This window comes from Nycticebus coucang, chromosome 18 (genome assembly GCF_027406575.1).
Source record: "Nycticebus coucang isolate mNycCou1 chromosome 18, mNycCou1.pri, whole genome shotgun sequence".
Taxonomy (NCBI): domain Eukaryota; kingdom Metazoa; phylum Chordata; class Mammalia; order Primates; family Lorisidae; genus Nycticebus; species Nycticebus coucang.
This window is the reverse complement of record NC_069797.1, coordinates 73,907,015-73,921,418: the sequence shown is the minus strand read 5'-3', so window position 1 is coordinate 73,921,418 and position 14,404 is coordinate 73,907,015. Positions and strand designations below refer to the sequence as shown.

The following is a 14,404-nucleotide window of genomic DNA, read 5'->3' as shown; positions in this document are numbered from 1 at the left end:
TCGCCTTGTCACCCATCTGACCCAAGAGGTACCTGACACAGTCAGGAACACAATGTGTGTTTTCTCCCCACTCTTTTGCAGCAGCCAACATACGTCCAGGCCCTCTTTGACTTTGATCCCCAAGAGGATGGAGAGCTGGGCTTCCGTCGGGGAGACTTTATCCACGTCATGGATAACTCAGACCCCAACTGGTGGAAGGGGGCTTGCCACGGGCAGACCGGCATGTTTCCCCGCAATTATGTCACCCCAGTGAACCGGAATGTCTAAGCATCAGGAAGTGATTATTTAAAGAAAATGAAATGTTTAAAACAAAAAGAATTAAACCCACAAGCTGCCTCTAACTGCAGCCTGTGAGGGAGCTCAGAACACCCGCTGGGTCACCCTGGTGACCCTCTTCACTTTGGGCGGAACTTTGGGGGGTGGGAGGGGGCGCTGGATATAAAAATGCCAAAACTTACCTATAAATTAAGAAGAGTTTTTATTACCAGTTTTCACCGCTGCTCTTCTTTTCCCTCCTTTATCCTTTTTTTCATCCTTTTTCTCTTCTGTCCTTCAGTGCATGATGTTTAAGGCCATCTATAGTCCTAGCTGGCACGAGTAATAAAGACAAGAGACCAGGTGGGCTGGTATTTTCTCTATGCAAAATGTCTGTTTTAGTCAGAAGGACTGAAGGAAGGACAACTGTTCTGTGTTCTTCATATATACACACAAGGAGGAGAGGACAGGGCAGATCGAAGCCATTACTGCTTAGCTTCCACCAGAGGGAGGGGTCCCATAGACACCTGCCTTCCACCCAGGCCCCAGTATATTTTGTCCCAGTTAGAAAGAGAAGGGGGGTGGAAGAGGGCATATTGTGTGCCCCCTTTGGCTTCTCAAATCAAAACTCATGTCCCATTTTTCACTTTGTTTTCCCTTCCAAATGGTATTATTGAGCATGTTGTTTTTTCATAGTGCCTTTTTCCTTATTTTAAGGGTTGCTTTGAGTGGTGTTTTTTTTTTTATTTGTTTTGTTTTAAAATAAGTTAAAGACAGTCCAGAGCTTTTCAGCCAATTTGTCTCCGACTCTGTGTAAATATTTTTCCCTACTGGAGGGGGAAACAGGGTAGAGAAAAGGAGACAGTAGAAGTGGAGGGCAAGGGCCTTCACCCGCCCGAGCTAAGCCAGGCATCTTTAGGGTTCAGCTTTAACATTTGTGAGCCCTCAGGGTTTAAGGGAACCTCTGACCCAGAGTGTTCTGTGACCAGCTGCCAGCGAAGGAGGGGAGGTGAAGCCCTTCCCTATCTGCCTAGCTCTGGGGGGTCAGGATCCTTGCCCTTGTGGTCTCAGGTGTTGTCTGCCCCTCCTTCCCTCTACAGCCCCCAGTGCAAACCCCTGGACTCAGCAAGTTTCAAACACAGGGAAGCTGGAGGAGAAAATCTACCTAAACTGTTGTGTTATAGTTGTAGCAGGTTATACCGTATTCCGACCCTGGGGAAGAAAATGAGAGTGTTTCCTTTTCGTTCTTCTTGCTCTGAAGTTAGGTTATGGCTGTACCTGTGTGTCCCTTGACCTGTCCGGATAAGCACGAGGACAAGCGTCAAGAAGCCGAGCGGCAGAATTATTGCTCGTGTCTCTGTTCACAGTGGGCTGTGTTTATGCCTGCTCCCTCGAACCCCTACAAGCAAAATGTCCCAGAAGCAGGGAGAATTGGGGAAGGAAAGGTAGATAGGAAGGCCAGGACCACTGCAAAGCTCTCTGTGTCTGTCTTCTATCCACTTTTGGTCCCTTTTAAGGATGTGCTTGTTAACTTCTCTCCACCTACTCTTCTTCCCACGACAAAAATGAGGTTACTTCCTGGGAGTCAGGGAGACAGCCTTGGGCCTTTGGGTTTCCAGGCTGTCATGGGAGTCCCTGGGACTCTGGTTATGGACGTGAACTCAGCCTGGAGCTCTGGGCAGTGCCTGGAGGTAGCTCCTCTTCTGGACAGCGCACATCCTGCCCACCTCGCTCCCTCTCATTCTGCTTTTTTCTTCGCTGATGATAAAAGGAATCTGGCATTCTATACCTGGACCATTTGATTGTTTTATTTTGGAATTGGTGTATATCATGAAGCCTTGCTGAACTAAGTTTTGTGTGTATATATTTAAAAAAAAAATCAGTGTTTAAAAAGACCTATGTACTTAATCCTTTAACTCTGCGGATAGCATTTGGTAGGTAGTGATTAACTGTGAATAATAAACATACAATGAGTTCTTCACTCCGTATCTTTTTTTCCCCCTTGCCTTACTCAAAAATTATAAAACTATGTCAAGTGTTTGTCCAGGATTTGGAGGCTCGACTCGTATGGCTGACACTGCCCTGGGTGAATATGTGGGTTCCATTGGGCCTCTTGAGGAACTACATAACAACAGAGAATCTCAGACCCCATTCTCAGGTTTAGGATATTTTGGTTAAGGGCAAAACAAGCACATCTAGTGTTTTTGATGTAGAGAAACCACAGGCCACACTTTGGAAACTGGTCTAAACCAAGAGCTTGGGGAAGACAGAGCTTGGCTTGTTTGGTTCTCCCTCTGTGTTAAAGGAACAGAGGGACAGAAAGACCTCTGATGAAGCGGGTTTAATGTGCTAACAAGCTGAGACACACTTGTTTGCTCCGTAGGCTGCTTTTCGGGTGAGAGTAAGTCTGTTCAGCCGCACTCACAGCTAGCTACAGAGACCAAAAAGGTTTGTTTAGAGAGAGACTGAACAGAAAAGAAATTAAGTCCAAGGAATTTCCACTTAATATTCTTGGTCTAGTTCTTAAATAGAACTCAGCCTACCACCTCACTGTGGCTGTGCTGCTTGGATGGGGTAGTTTTCAACCCACCCGTTCCCTGCAGCCCCCTCAAGCCAGAAGGAACTTTTTTTTTTTTTTTTTGTAGAGACAGAGTCTCACTGTACTGCCCTCGGGTAGAGTGCTGTGGCGTCACACGGCTCACAGCAACCTCTAACTCTTGGGCTTACGCGATTCTCTTGCCTCAGCCTCCCGAGCAGCTGGGACTACAGGCGCGCGCCACAACGCCCGGCTAAGCCAGAAGGAACTTTACCAGGTGCTACCTTGCCACTCCACCGAGGCCAGCTGCCTCAAAGCTGGGCAGAAATTTCCAAAACGGGCCATTTAATTGAAAAGGCAGTGACTGTCATTTATCCTCTCTTGAGGCCTTTTGCTCATTTCCTTGCCCCTCGTGCCCTCCATTTGCTTCAGAAGAGCATCTGACTTCATGGGGAAATCACTGCTTTTGTGCACCCATCAATTTGCTCATGGCTTTCTTGACAATTGGGTCTCATGGGTCCATAACTCCTGGGAAGGCATCTGGGTGGAAACACCTTTGGAAAGTTTCCCAACATCTTGCAGAATTATTGTAGCCAAGGAAAAGCTAGGGGTGGCCAGATTGCCCCCTAGATCATTGACACTATTCCCTATATTTAGTGACCTGGGAGCTCGTGACAGGCTCATCTTCAGGCGGAGACTGTGATAAACTGCAGTGCCAGGCTACTTAAGCAGCATTTCGTAAAGAGAAAAATGCCATTGCACAAGTGGTCTGCCCTTGGACACTTGTTCCACTTGGCCACCTTAGGTGATCTTAAGCTCAAAACGTTTGCTTTACAGAATTCCTGGACAACTTAGAAAAAACTGAAAGTGGGATTGTATTTATGCACCTTGGAAATACTCTTAACTGAAGACGCTGTATGTACATGGCTCACAGATTTCACGGCCATGAGCCCTATTTCACATCCAAGAATAAAGAGAAAGATGCTCTTGGACTTCTGTGTGTTCATTCGGGAGCAGGGAGCTTCTTAAACTAAGTCCTGCAGGGTCCAGGCCCCACCCTGCAGCTAGCAGCCCGAGGCAGATGAGTTAATGTGCTCACCACCAAGACGCTGGCACCAGAGCTTCAGGGATGGCTGGCTCAGGTTATGTACCACTGTTAAGGAAGTAAGAATGCAATTCTGTGTGCCAGCAGCACTGAGATACCAATATTACATGATGGTGGTATTGATTCAGCCACTTGCTGTGCAAAGCATTTCAAACACTACTCTTTAAACTAACAGTTACTCTAAAAGCCATACTGTATCCCATCCAAAAAAGGAATTACTTGAGACAGTCTTTTATGTCTTGATTCAGGCCTTGCCATGAGTACCACCACTCTTAGGTTTCCAAGGACAGCCTTATTTTCTGATACTCCTGAATAAGGGTTTAGAAAGCAAAGCTGCGATTTCTAAGTGTCAGTGGGACCTCTAGAATAGCAGCTGACACCAAAAGACTGCTTGCCTTGTGCTTAGGCTTGGGAGATGGGTGGAGGCTGGAGGGCTGGTCTCATGCTGTGCTGAAGCAGCAGGGAGGCTGGGCACACACGGTCTTTATTTACCCTCCTGCAGGTGTGTAGGGTTCACACATGAACTTCATTCCTAGGGCAACTGGTGTGTGACTCTCCTGGCCCTGGATTTGGAGGGGCATCTCTCTCTGTAGTTAGAGGCTGAGGGGAGCCCTTGTTTCTTCTCCCCACTCCAGTGGCTGCCCTTTCCCCTCCTACACTGAGGCATGACTGCTCTGAGTCACCTGAAACTGGAAATTACCACACTTCAGGCTTCTGTGCACTAGATACAGACACATTTCTCAGCCTTGATTCTTGTGCTGTTAAGCAAATGCAAACTATTGGGTAAGAGAGACTTTCACAGGGGAAATGAGCCCCGAGGCAGGTGGGGGAGCTCAGGGGAAGAGGGGACCTGACCTTGGTATTGGGCGAAATCACTTTGGTCAATTACTAAGAGAACAGTAGGCAGGGTGAGGGGGTAGCAGGTGCGCAGAGAGGGGTCATTCCTGCAGTGAGGGCAGAGTCCACGTGGATCTGTGGGGCTCACTGGCCTTTACCCACTCTGCCTGCTGACACTAAAGGCTCCCAGAGGTCTTGTAGACAAGCCACTCAGTGACAGATGAGTGCTGGGAATACCCGATTTGCAGCAGCGCTCAGACCGGAATCCCAGGCCTTGCTTGTGGGTGACTACACACCCCCTTGTTTCCCACTATGGCTGGATGCAGAAGAGGACTCAGATCTCCCACTAGACTGGATGAAAGGAAAAAGTGTTGCATCACCGACATTGGAGCAGCTCCCTACCCTCCTTACCCCGGGGCCACCCTGGGGGTAGGAGTTTAGGAGAAGCCTAGTGAAAAAGGTTTTAAGAGAGGAAGTGGAAATGCTCATTATCCTCTAAAATATAAGGAAGCATCAGTGACGGCTAAACCACAGGTCCCATGAGACTAGCACCCTCCCCACCGCCCAACAGACGTGGTGGCTCCGGGGCCCAACTCCACTCTCCAGGCCTAGCTGCTGAGGACAGCAAGACAGCTCTGTTTATTTCTCTATATTCTGACTACTACAGCTGCCCTTGTCCAGACATTGGACACGTCTATGTTGAGAGCATTGCCTGCTGCACCTCCTCACCTCATTTAGGCCTCTACAAATGCTCCTCCCCAGAGAAGTCCTCCCTAAATGTAATTAGGAATGACATTTCTTGGCACTGTCTATTCCCTCCCTGCTTATTTTCTCCTTAATTCTTACCACTACCACAGGGTGGTAGAGCACTTGTAGTCCCAGCTACTTGGGAGGCTGAGGCACTCTCCTGAACTCCTACCCCTAGAGTGGACTCACAGATTTCCTTCTGTGCACCTGCTGTCTCTCTCCTTGTACCCCCACTAGGCAGCAATCCCCCTTCTGGTGGGACCTGGGTCACTGTTGCTTCCCTAGAACAGTGCCTGGAAAGCATGGGCTGCTCCATAGTACTTATTATCCAGTTTAAGAGTAGTACCTCCCGGGCAGCGCCTGTGGCTCAAGGAGTAGGGCGCCGGTCCCATATGCCGGAGGTGGTGGGTTCAAACCCGGCCCCGGCCAAAAACTACAAAAAAAAAAAAGAGAGAAGTACCTCCCACCCAGGCAAGGTGGCTTGGGCCTATAATCCCAGCACTGGGGGCTGATCCAGTGGATCTTTTGAGGCCAGGAGTTCAAGACCCACCTGAGCAAGAGTGAGACCCCATCTCTACAAAATAATTAGAAAAATTATTGGCATGTGATGGTAGGCATCTGTAGTCCCAGGTACTCAAGAGGCTGAGACAGGAGGATCATTTGAACCCAAGAGTTTGAGGTTGCAGTGAGCTATGATGACACCACTGCATCCTAACCTGGATGACAGAAGAAGACCCTGTCTCAAAAAAGTAGTATGTGCCAGATGCTATGCTAGGAATAAGGCGCATGGTGCCTTACTAGGGCTGGTGAGAAGGTATGTGCAGAGTGGGGAGACACCCGGCCCCACCTCCCCTGCAGTTGAGGAAGACCAGACAATTGAGCTTCCAATGGAGAGCTGAAAGCTGAAAAGGAGGTTGCTGGGTGGAGGGAAGGAGAATCTACTAGGCAAGAAGTTAAGATAGCACTCTAAGTTCCAGAAAGGCTGAATGTAAAGAGGAAAGGGTCGACATGGGGGCCCAAAGAGAAGCTGGCACAGGAAATGGAGGCCTGACCAGGCAGGGCTGTGGAAGCCACAGGAAGGAGCTAGAAGTGGGCACTCTGAAGGATTTGTTTTCTTTTCTTTTTTTTTTTTTGAGACAGAGTCTCACCAAGTCGCCCTGGGTAGAGTGCCATGGTGTCACAGCTAACAGCAACCTCAAACTCTTGGGCTTAAGCGATTCTCTTGCCTCAGCCTCCCAAGTAGGGATTACAGGTGCCCGCCACAACACCCGGCTAATTTTTGGTTATAGTTGCCGTTGTTCGGCAAGCCCGGGCTCGATTCAAACCCTCCAGCTCTGGTGTATGTCCCTGGCGCCCTAGCTGCTGAGCTACAGGCGCCGAGCCTGAAGGGTTTGTTTTCAAGAAGAGCTTTATGGAGATACTATTAACACATCATACAGTCACCCATTTAAAGTAGACCATTCAAGCCTGAGCAAAATGGGGAAATCCTCACTCTACAAAAAATGAAAAATCTACCTGGGCACAGTGGCATGATCCTGTAGTCCCAGCTACCCAGGAAGATGAAGCAGGAGGATCGCTTGAGCTCAGGAGTTTGAGGTTATAGTGATCTATGATTGTGCCACTGCATTCCAGCCTGGGTGACAGAGTGAGACCTGTCTCCAAAAAAAAAAAAAAATAATGTTTTTAGTATTATTCAGTTTGAAATCATCGTTTCAATTTTATAACATTATCATCACCCCAAAAGAAACCATGTACCCACTAGCATTTACTTCCCACTTTCCCCCAACCCCTCTTACCTCCAGGTAACCACCAATCTACCTCTGTCTCTCTGGATTGGCCTATTCTGGTCATTTCATTAAATGGAATCATACACAATGTGGCCTTATGTGTCTTTCATTTAGCTCAGGATTTTCTTTTTTTTTTTTTTTTTGTAGAGACAGAGTCTCACTTTATGGCCCTCGGTAGAGTGCCGTGGCCTCACACAGCTCACAGCAACCTCCAACTCCTGGGCCTAAGCGATTCTCTTGCCTCAGCTTCCCGAGTAGCTGGGACTACAGGCGCCTGCCACAACGCCCGGCTATTTTTTGGTTGCAGTTTGGCCGGGGCTGGGTTTGAACCCGTCACTCTCGGTATATGGGGCCGGCGCCTTACCGACTGAGCCATAGGCGCCGCCCCGTTACCTTTTTTTTCTTTGAGACAGAGTCTCATTATGTCGCCTTCGGTAGAGTGCCGTAGTGCCCTCAAACTCTTGGGCTTAGGCGATTCTCTTGCCTCAGCCTCCCGAGTAGCTGGGACTACAGGCGCCAGCCACAACGCGCGGCTATTTTTTTTTTTTTTTGGTTGCAGTTCAGCTGTGGCCGGGTTTGAACCCGCCACCCTCAGTATACGGGGCCGGCGCCCTACCGACTGAGCCACAGGCGCCACCCTAGCTCAGGATTTTCGAGTTTCTCCATGTAGTACCATGTGTCAGTACTTCACTCCTTCTGGTGAATAATATTCCACTGTAAGCATCAGCCACATTTTGTCCATTCATCATTTGATAGACATCTGGGTTGTTTCCACTCTGGTTATTATGAATAATGCTGCTATGAGTATTCGTGTACAAAGGTTTTTTGTTTGGTTTTAAATTTTTCTTTTCTTTCACTAGCCATGTAGATTCAGGGTCCCAAAACATTAAGACTCAGAATTGAGCTCGGCATGGTGGTCCATGCCTGTAATCACAGCCACATGGGTACTTAAGGCTGGAGGATGGCTTGAGCCCAACATAAAGATCTTGTCCCTAGGAAAAAAGACTTTTTGTTTGTTTTTGGAGACAGAGTCTCACTCTGTCACCCTGGATAGAGTGCTGTGACATTATAGCTCACAGCACCCTCAAACTCCAGGGATTGAGTAATCAATCCTCTTGCCTTGGCCTCCTGAGTAGCTGGGGCTACAGGTGCCCACCACAATACCTGGCTAATTTTTCTATTTTTTTATTTTTTATTTTATTTTTTCTTTTAATTTAAGACAGAGTCTCACTTTGTCACCCTTGGTAGATGGCATTATAGCTCACGGCAACCTCAAACTCTTGGGCTTAAGTGATTGTCTTGCCTCGGCCTCCCAAGTAGCTGGGACTACAGGCACCTACCACAACACACGTCTATTTTTAGAGATGAAGTCTCGCTCTGGCTCAGGCTGGTCTCAAACTCCTGAGCTCAAGCAATCCACTCACCTCGGTCTCCCAGAGGGCTAGGATTATAGGCATGAGCCACTTGGAATTTTTTTTTTTTTTTTTTTGTGGAGACATAGTCTCACTTTATTGCCCTCGGTAGAGTGCCGTGGCATCACACAGCTCACAGCAACCTCCAAATCCTTGGGCTTAGACGATTCTCTTGACTCAGGCTCCCAAGTAGCTGGGACTATAGGCGCCCGCCACAACACCTGGCTATTTTTTGTTGTTGTTGCAGTTCAGCCGGGGCTGGGTTTGAACCCGCCACCCTCGGCATATGGGGCTGGCGCCCTACCCGCTGAGCCACAGGCACGGCCCCACTTAGAAAAATGTTTAAAAGACTCAAGATTGGTGCTTGCTTCGTCAGCATATATACTAAAATTGGAACAATACAGAGATTAGCATGGCCCCTGCACAAGGATGACATGCAAATTCGTGACGCGTTCCATATTTTTATGAATCCTCAACAATAAAAAAAAATACTCAAGATTGTTCCTCTCTACAGAAATATTTAATAAACGCCAAAAGATTTCTACTATCTGAAGAGAAACTAGGGTATTGTGTACAAGGTTTTATGTGAATGTATCATGAAAGGATGAAAGGGGTTTTTTGTTTTGTTTTTTTGAGACAGTCTCACTTTGTTGTTCTTGGTAGAGAGCTGTGGCATCACAGCTCACAGCAACCTCAAACTCTTGGGCTTAAGCAATTCTCATGCCTCAACCTCCCAAGTAGCTGGGACTACAGGCACCCGCCACAATGCCCAGCTATTTTTTGTTGTAGTTGTTTAGAAGGCCTGGGCTGGGCTCGAACCCGCCAGCCTCAGTGTACATGGCTGGCACCCTACTCACTGAGCTATGGGCGCTGAGCCTGTTTTATTGTTTTGACCTTGCCTTACTCATTGGGAACTGAAAGGATTTAAGCAGAGGAGCAGACAGAACCCTGTTTGTTTGGAACAGAGGAGAAGGGGGCAACGAAGGGACCCTCACAGTTGTCCTGATTTGGGCCAAGTGTGTCAGAGAAAGCAGAGAGAAGCCCGCTGAGCCCAGCAGTGTTTAGAAGACAGAGATGGGGGCAGCACTTGTGGCTCAGTGAGTAGGGCACCAGACCCATATACTGAGTGTGGCAAGTTCAAACCTAGCCCCGGCCAAACTGCAACAAAAAAATAGCTGGGTGTTGTGGCGGGTGCCTATAGCCCCAGCTACTTGGGAGGCTGAGGCAAGAGAATCGCTTAAGCCCAAGAGTCTGAGGTTGCTGTGAGCTGTGACACCACAGTACTCTACTGAGGGCGACATGGTGAAACTCTGTGTCAAGAAAAAAAGAATAAAGGAAAGAAACTAGGTGGGTGTTTTGGCAGACGCCTATAGTCCAACTACTTCGGAGGCTGAGGCAAGAGTATCACTTGAGCCCAAGAGTTTGAGGTTGCTGTGAGCTGTGATGCCAGAGCATCCTACCCAGGGTGCCAGAGTGACACACTGTCCCTCCACAAAAAAAAAGTTGGGGAAGAGGCCAAGGGGCAGGTGGCAAACAGGACCTTGCAGTGCAAAGGGGCAAAGGGGGAGTCTCCACTGTAAGGAGATACTCCCTGCTGCCGACCTAGGTCCAGGCCCTGGCCCCAGGTTATTGTTTGAGACCAGCCTAAGCAAGAGTGAGACCCCATCTCTACTAAAAATAGAAAAATCAGCCAGATGTTGGGGCAGACACCTGTAGTCTCAGCTACTTGGGAGGCTGAGGCAGGAGGATCACTTGAGCCTAGGAGTTTGAGGTTGCCGTGATGGCACTATGGCACTCTACCCAGGGTGACAGAGTGAGACTCTGTCTCAAAAAAAAAAAAAAGAAAGAAAGAAAGAAAGAAATTGAGGTTGATAAAAAAACTGGGTATGGCTGATAAGATTACCAATGATAACATTCTTAAGTGACCAGCACGAGGTGGCTTAATCACTTACCAGAACGACCAGGTCATTCTGAGTTTAGCTGACTTCTGGCCAATCCTGTGCCTATCCACAACTCTTGTTCCTACCAAGAGCAAAAGAATTCATCCATATCTTCTTTTATTTTTTGTATGCTTTCAAATCTTTTCTTTCTTTTTTTTTTTTTGTAGAGACAGAGTCTCATTTTATCACCCTCAGTAAAGTGCCATGGCATCACACAGCTCACAGCAACCTCCAACTCCTGGGCTTAGGCGATTCTCTTGCTTCAGCCTCCCGGGTAGCTGGGACTACAGGCGCCTGCCACAACGCCCTGCTATTTTTTTGTTGCAGTTCGGCAGGGACCGGGTTTGAAACTGCCACCCTCAGTATATGGGGCCGGCACCTTACCGACTGAGCCACAGGCGCCGCCCCTGTTTTTTTTTTTTTGGCCGGGGCTGGGTTTGAACCCACCACCTCCGGCATATGGGACCGGCGCCCTACCCCTTGAGCCACAGGCGCCACCCCGCCGCCCCTGTTTTTAAATCTTTGATTCATTTGAAGGTTACTTGGTATTCAGAGTGAGGTATGGATCCAGCTGTCTTTTCTCCAGAGGACTACATGGCTGTCCAGATCATATTTATGAAAAAATCTGCCGTTGGCCCTCTGACTCAAGAGGGTAGGTTTCTAAATACTGAGTGTCCATGTGCCGGGGCCTGTTTCTGGGCTTTCTGTCCCCTTGCTTTGCCAGCCTATGCCTGGCCCATGCCACACGCTGTGCTCATCCCTGAGCCCCAGACCAGGTTCTGCTATCAGAGCGGCCATTCCTCTTCTACTGCTCTTCTCAGAATTTCCCAGCTCTTCTTGATTGTTTATGTTTCCATTGTAAACTTTAGAATCAGCTTGTCTCCTTCCAGAAGAAAAGCCCTTGTTGTTTTTATTTGGATCACGTTAAATTTATAAACTACCATTAAGAATTGACATTTTTATCATGCTGATCCTTCCTATCCAAGAACAGGGCATGTCTTTATAAATTCATGTCCTTTGGGAATGTTTCAAAGTTCTTTTTTTCTTTCTTTTTTTTTGACACAGTCTCACTTTGTTGCCCTCAGTAGAGTGCTGTGGCATCATAGCTCACAGCAACCTCCAACTCTTGGGCTAAAGCAATTCTCTTGCCTCAGCCTTCCAAGTAGCTGGGACTACAGGCGCCTGCCACAATGCCTGACTATTTTTAGAGACAAGGTCTTGCTCTTGCTCAAGCTGGTCTCCAACTGATGAGCTCAGGCAATCCACCAGTCTCAGCCTTCCAGAGTGCTAGGCGTGAGCTACCACACCCGGCCTCAAAGTTTTCCTCATGGAAATTTTGCACGTTTCTTGTTTATTCCAGATAGTTTATCGGTTTTGTTGATGTTTTAAATCAGAGCTTCTTGGCTCAGTGCCCGTAGCTCAGTGGTTAGGTTGCCGGCCATGTGCACTGGGGCTGGTGGGTTCAAACTGGCCAGGTCCTACTAAACAACAAGGACAATAATAACAAAAAAATTGCCTGGCGTTGTGGTGGGTGCCTATAGATCCAGCTACTTGGGAGTCTGGGGCAAGAGAATCACTTAAACCCAAGAGTTTGAAGTTGCTGTGAGCTGTGAAGCCATAGCACTCTACTGAGGGCGACATAGTGAGACTGTCTCAGAAAAAAAAAGTCAGACCTTCTATCTTATTACATCTTCTAAGTGGCTGTTTTTCTGTGAGTAGGTATTGATTTCTTTATACAATTTTTTTTTCTTTTTCTGAGACAGGATCTTCCTCTGCCACTTAACTAGAGTTTAGTGACATCATCATAGCTCACTGCAATCTCTAACTCCTGGCCTCAAGTGATCCTCCTGCCTTGGCCTCCCAAGTAGTTAGTACTACAGGCCCATGCCACCACATTTGACTACTTTTTTCTAGTTTTGTAGAGACAGGGGGTGGTTGTCCCTCACTTATTGCTCAGACTGGTCTCCAAATCCTGGTCTCTAGAAATCCTCCTGCCTCAGCCTACCAGGGTGCTGGGATTACAGGCATGAACCACTGTCCTGGGCCCTATATAAAAATGTTTATCTCACTTCCCTACTGAATTATCTGACTGTTTGTAGTGGTTGGCAGTTAATCTCATATGGGCAAAATTGTGTCTCAATGTCATGTTTAAACCTCATGACCAGGCGTGCTCCAGAAAGGTCTTCCCCTGTGTGCAGCTCTTAAACGGTGCCGAGAGAAGTTTATTAAATGAGCAGATGGCCAAGGCCGAGAAAAGGCTATGTGTCTTAGATGAGATGCTTCCTTACTCCTATGATGAAATCCACCTAAATCTGTTCAAAAATCTTCTGTGCCACCTGTAGTCCCAGCTACTTGGGAGGCTGAGGCAAGAGAATCACTTAAGCCCGAGAGTTTGAGGTTGCTGTGAGCTGTGATGCCATAGCACTCTACCCAGGGCAACATAGTGAGACTCTGTCTCAAAAAAACCCCAAACCTTGCCTGTTTTTTCCTCCATAACTTTCCTTCCTTTCCTAGCCTGGTGAACTGGTCTGAATGTAAGGAAAAGATGGCTGAAGTTCACCACCCTATTACTCTTAGACTCCCAAGGGCTGGTATGGTGGGAAAGGCTTAGGCTTTCTCAGTCAGTTTGGGCTGGGTTTTTTTTTTTTTGAGACAGAGTCTCACTATTTCACCCTTGATAGAGTGCTGTGGCATCACAGCTCACAGCAACCTCAAACTCTTTGTGCTTAAGCGATTCTCTTGCCTCAGCCTCTCAAGTAGCTGGGACTACAGGTGCCTGCCACAACACTCGGCTATTTTTTGGTTGCAGTTGTCGTTGTTTAGCAGGCCTGGGCCGGGCTCGAACCCGCCAGCTTTGGCGTATGTGGCCAGCACCCTACTCACTGAGCTATAGGCACCAAGCCAGTTTCGGCTGTCGTAATAAAATACAGAAGACTGGTGGCTTGAACAATAGACATTTATTTTTCACAGTTCTGGAAGCTGGGAAGTTTAAGGTTAAGGTGATGACAGATTTGGTTCTTGGTGAGGGCTCTCTTCTTGACTTGCAGACCACAACCTTCTTTCTGTGTTTTCTTTCTTTTTTTTTTATAGAGACAGTCTCACTTTTTCGCCCTTAGTAGAGTGCTGTGGCATCACACAGCTCACAGCAACCTCCAACTCCTGGGCTTAGGCAATTCTCTTGCCTCAGCCTCCTGAGTAGCTGGAACTACAGGCGCCTGCCACAACACCCAGCTCTTGCTGTGTTTTCATATGGCAGAGAGAGAAAGAAAGAGAGGTTTACTCTCTTCCTCTGCTTTTAAGGTCACTCATCCCATTACAAGGTCCCCACCTTCATGACTTTATCTTTTTTTTTTTCCAAGACGGACTCTCATTTTGTCGCCCTCGGTAGAGCACCGTGGCATCATAAGCTCACAGCAACTTCCAACTCTTGGGCTCAAGCGATCCTCTTGCCTCAGTTTTCCTATTTTTAGTAGAGACAGGGTCTTGCTTTTGCTCAGGCTGGTCTCAAACTTGGGAGCTCAAGCCATCCCACCTCGGCCTCCCAGAGTACTAGGGTTACAGATGTGAGCCACTGCGCCTGGCCTATGACCTCATCTTAACCTAATTACCTCCCAAACATCCTACCTCCAAATACCATCCCACTGGGGGTTAGGACTTCAGTATATGTCTGGGCCCATGGATTCAAGAACAGCCTGAGCAAGATGGAGACCCCATCTTTAAAAATAGCCGGGCATTGGCTCAGTGCCCATAGCACAGTGGTTATGGCGCCAACCACATACACAAAG

General features: G+C 47.9%; 1 protein-coding gene and 2 non-coding genes across 4 annotated transcripts in view; 2 read left to right on the top strand and 1 right to left on the bottom strand.

Moving 5' to 3' along the window:
* Nucleotides 1-617, top strand: part of GRB2 (growth factor receptor bound protein 2) — an 83,041-nt gene extending 82,424 nt beyond the window's left edge. For both annotated transcript variants that reach the window (XM_053570982.1, XM_053570983.1), the window contains exon 6: nucleotides 82-617. In XM_053570982.1, coding sequence (XP_053426957.1) covers nucleotides 82-267 — 186 coding nt within the window. In that variant the 3' untranslated portion in view covers nucleotides 268-617. The remainder of the gene's footprint in view (nucleotides 1-81) is intronic.
* An 8,422-nt stretch (nucleotides 618-9,039) lies between these two features.
* LOC128571348 (U6 spliceosomal RNA) lies at nucleotides 9,040-9,143 on the top strand. The gene has a single exon (XR_008375778.1). It is a non-coding gene; the product is annotated as a U6 spliceosomal RNA (small nuclear RNA).
* LOC128571311 (U5 spliceosomal RNA) lies at nucleotides 9,131-9,247 on the bottom strand. The gene has a single exon (XR_008375743.1). It is a non-coding gene; the product is annotated as a U5 spliceosomal RNA (small nuclear RNA).
* Between the last annotated feature and the right edge of the window lie 5,157 nt (nucleotides 9,248-14,404).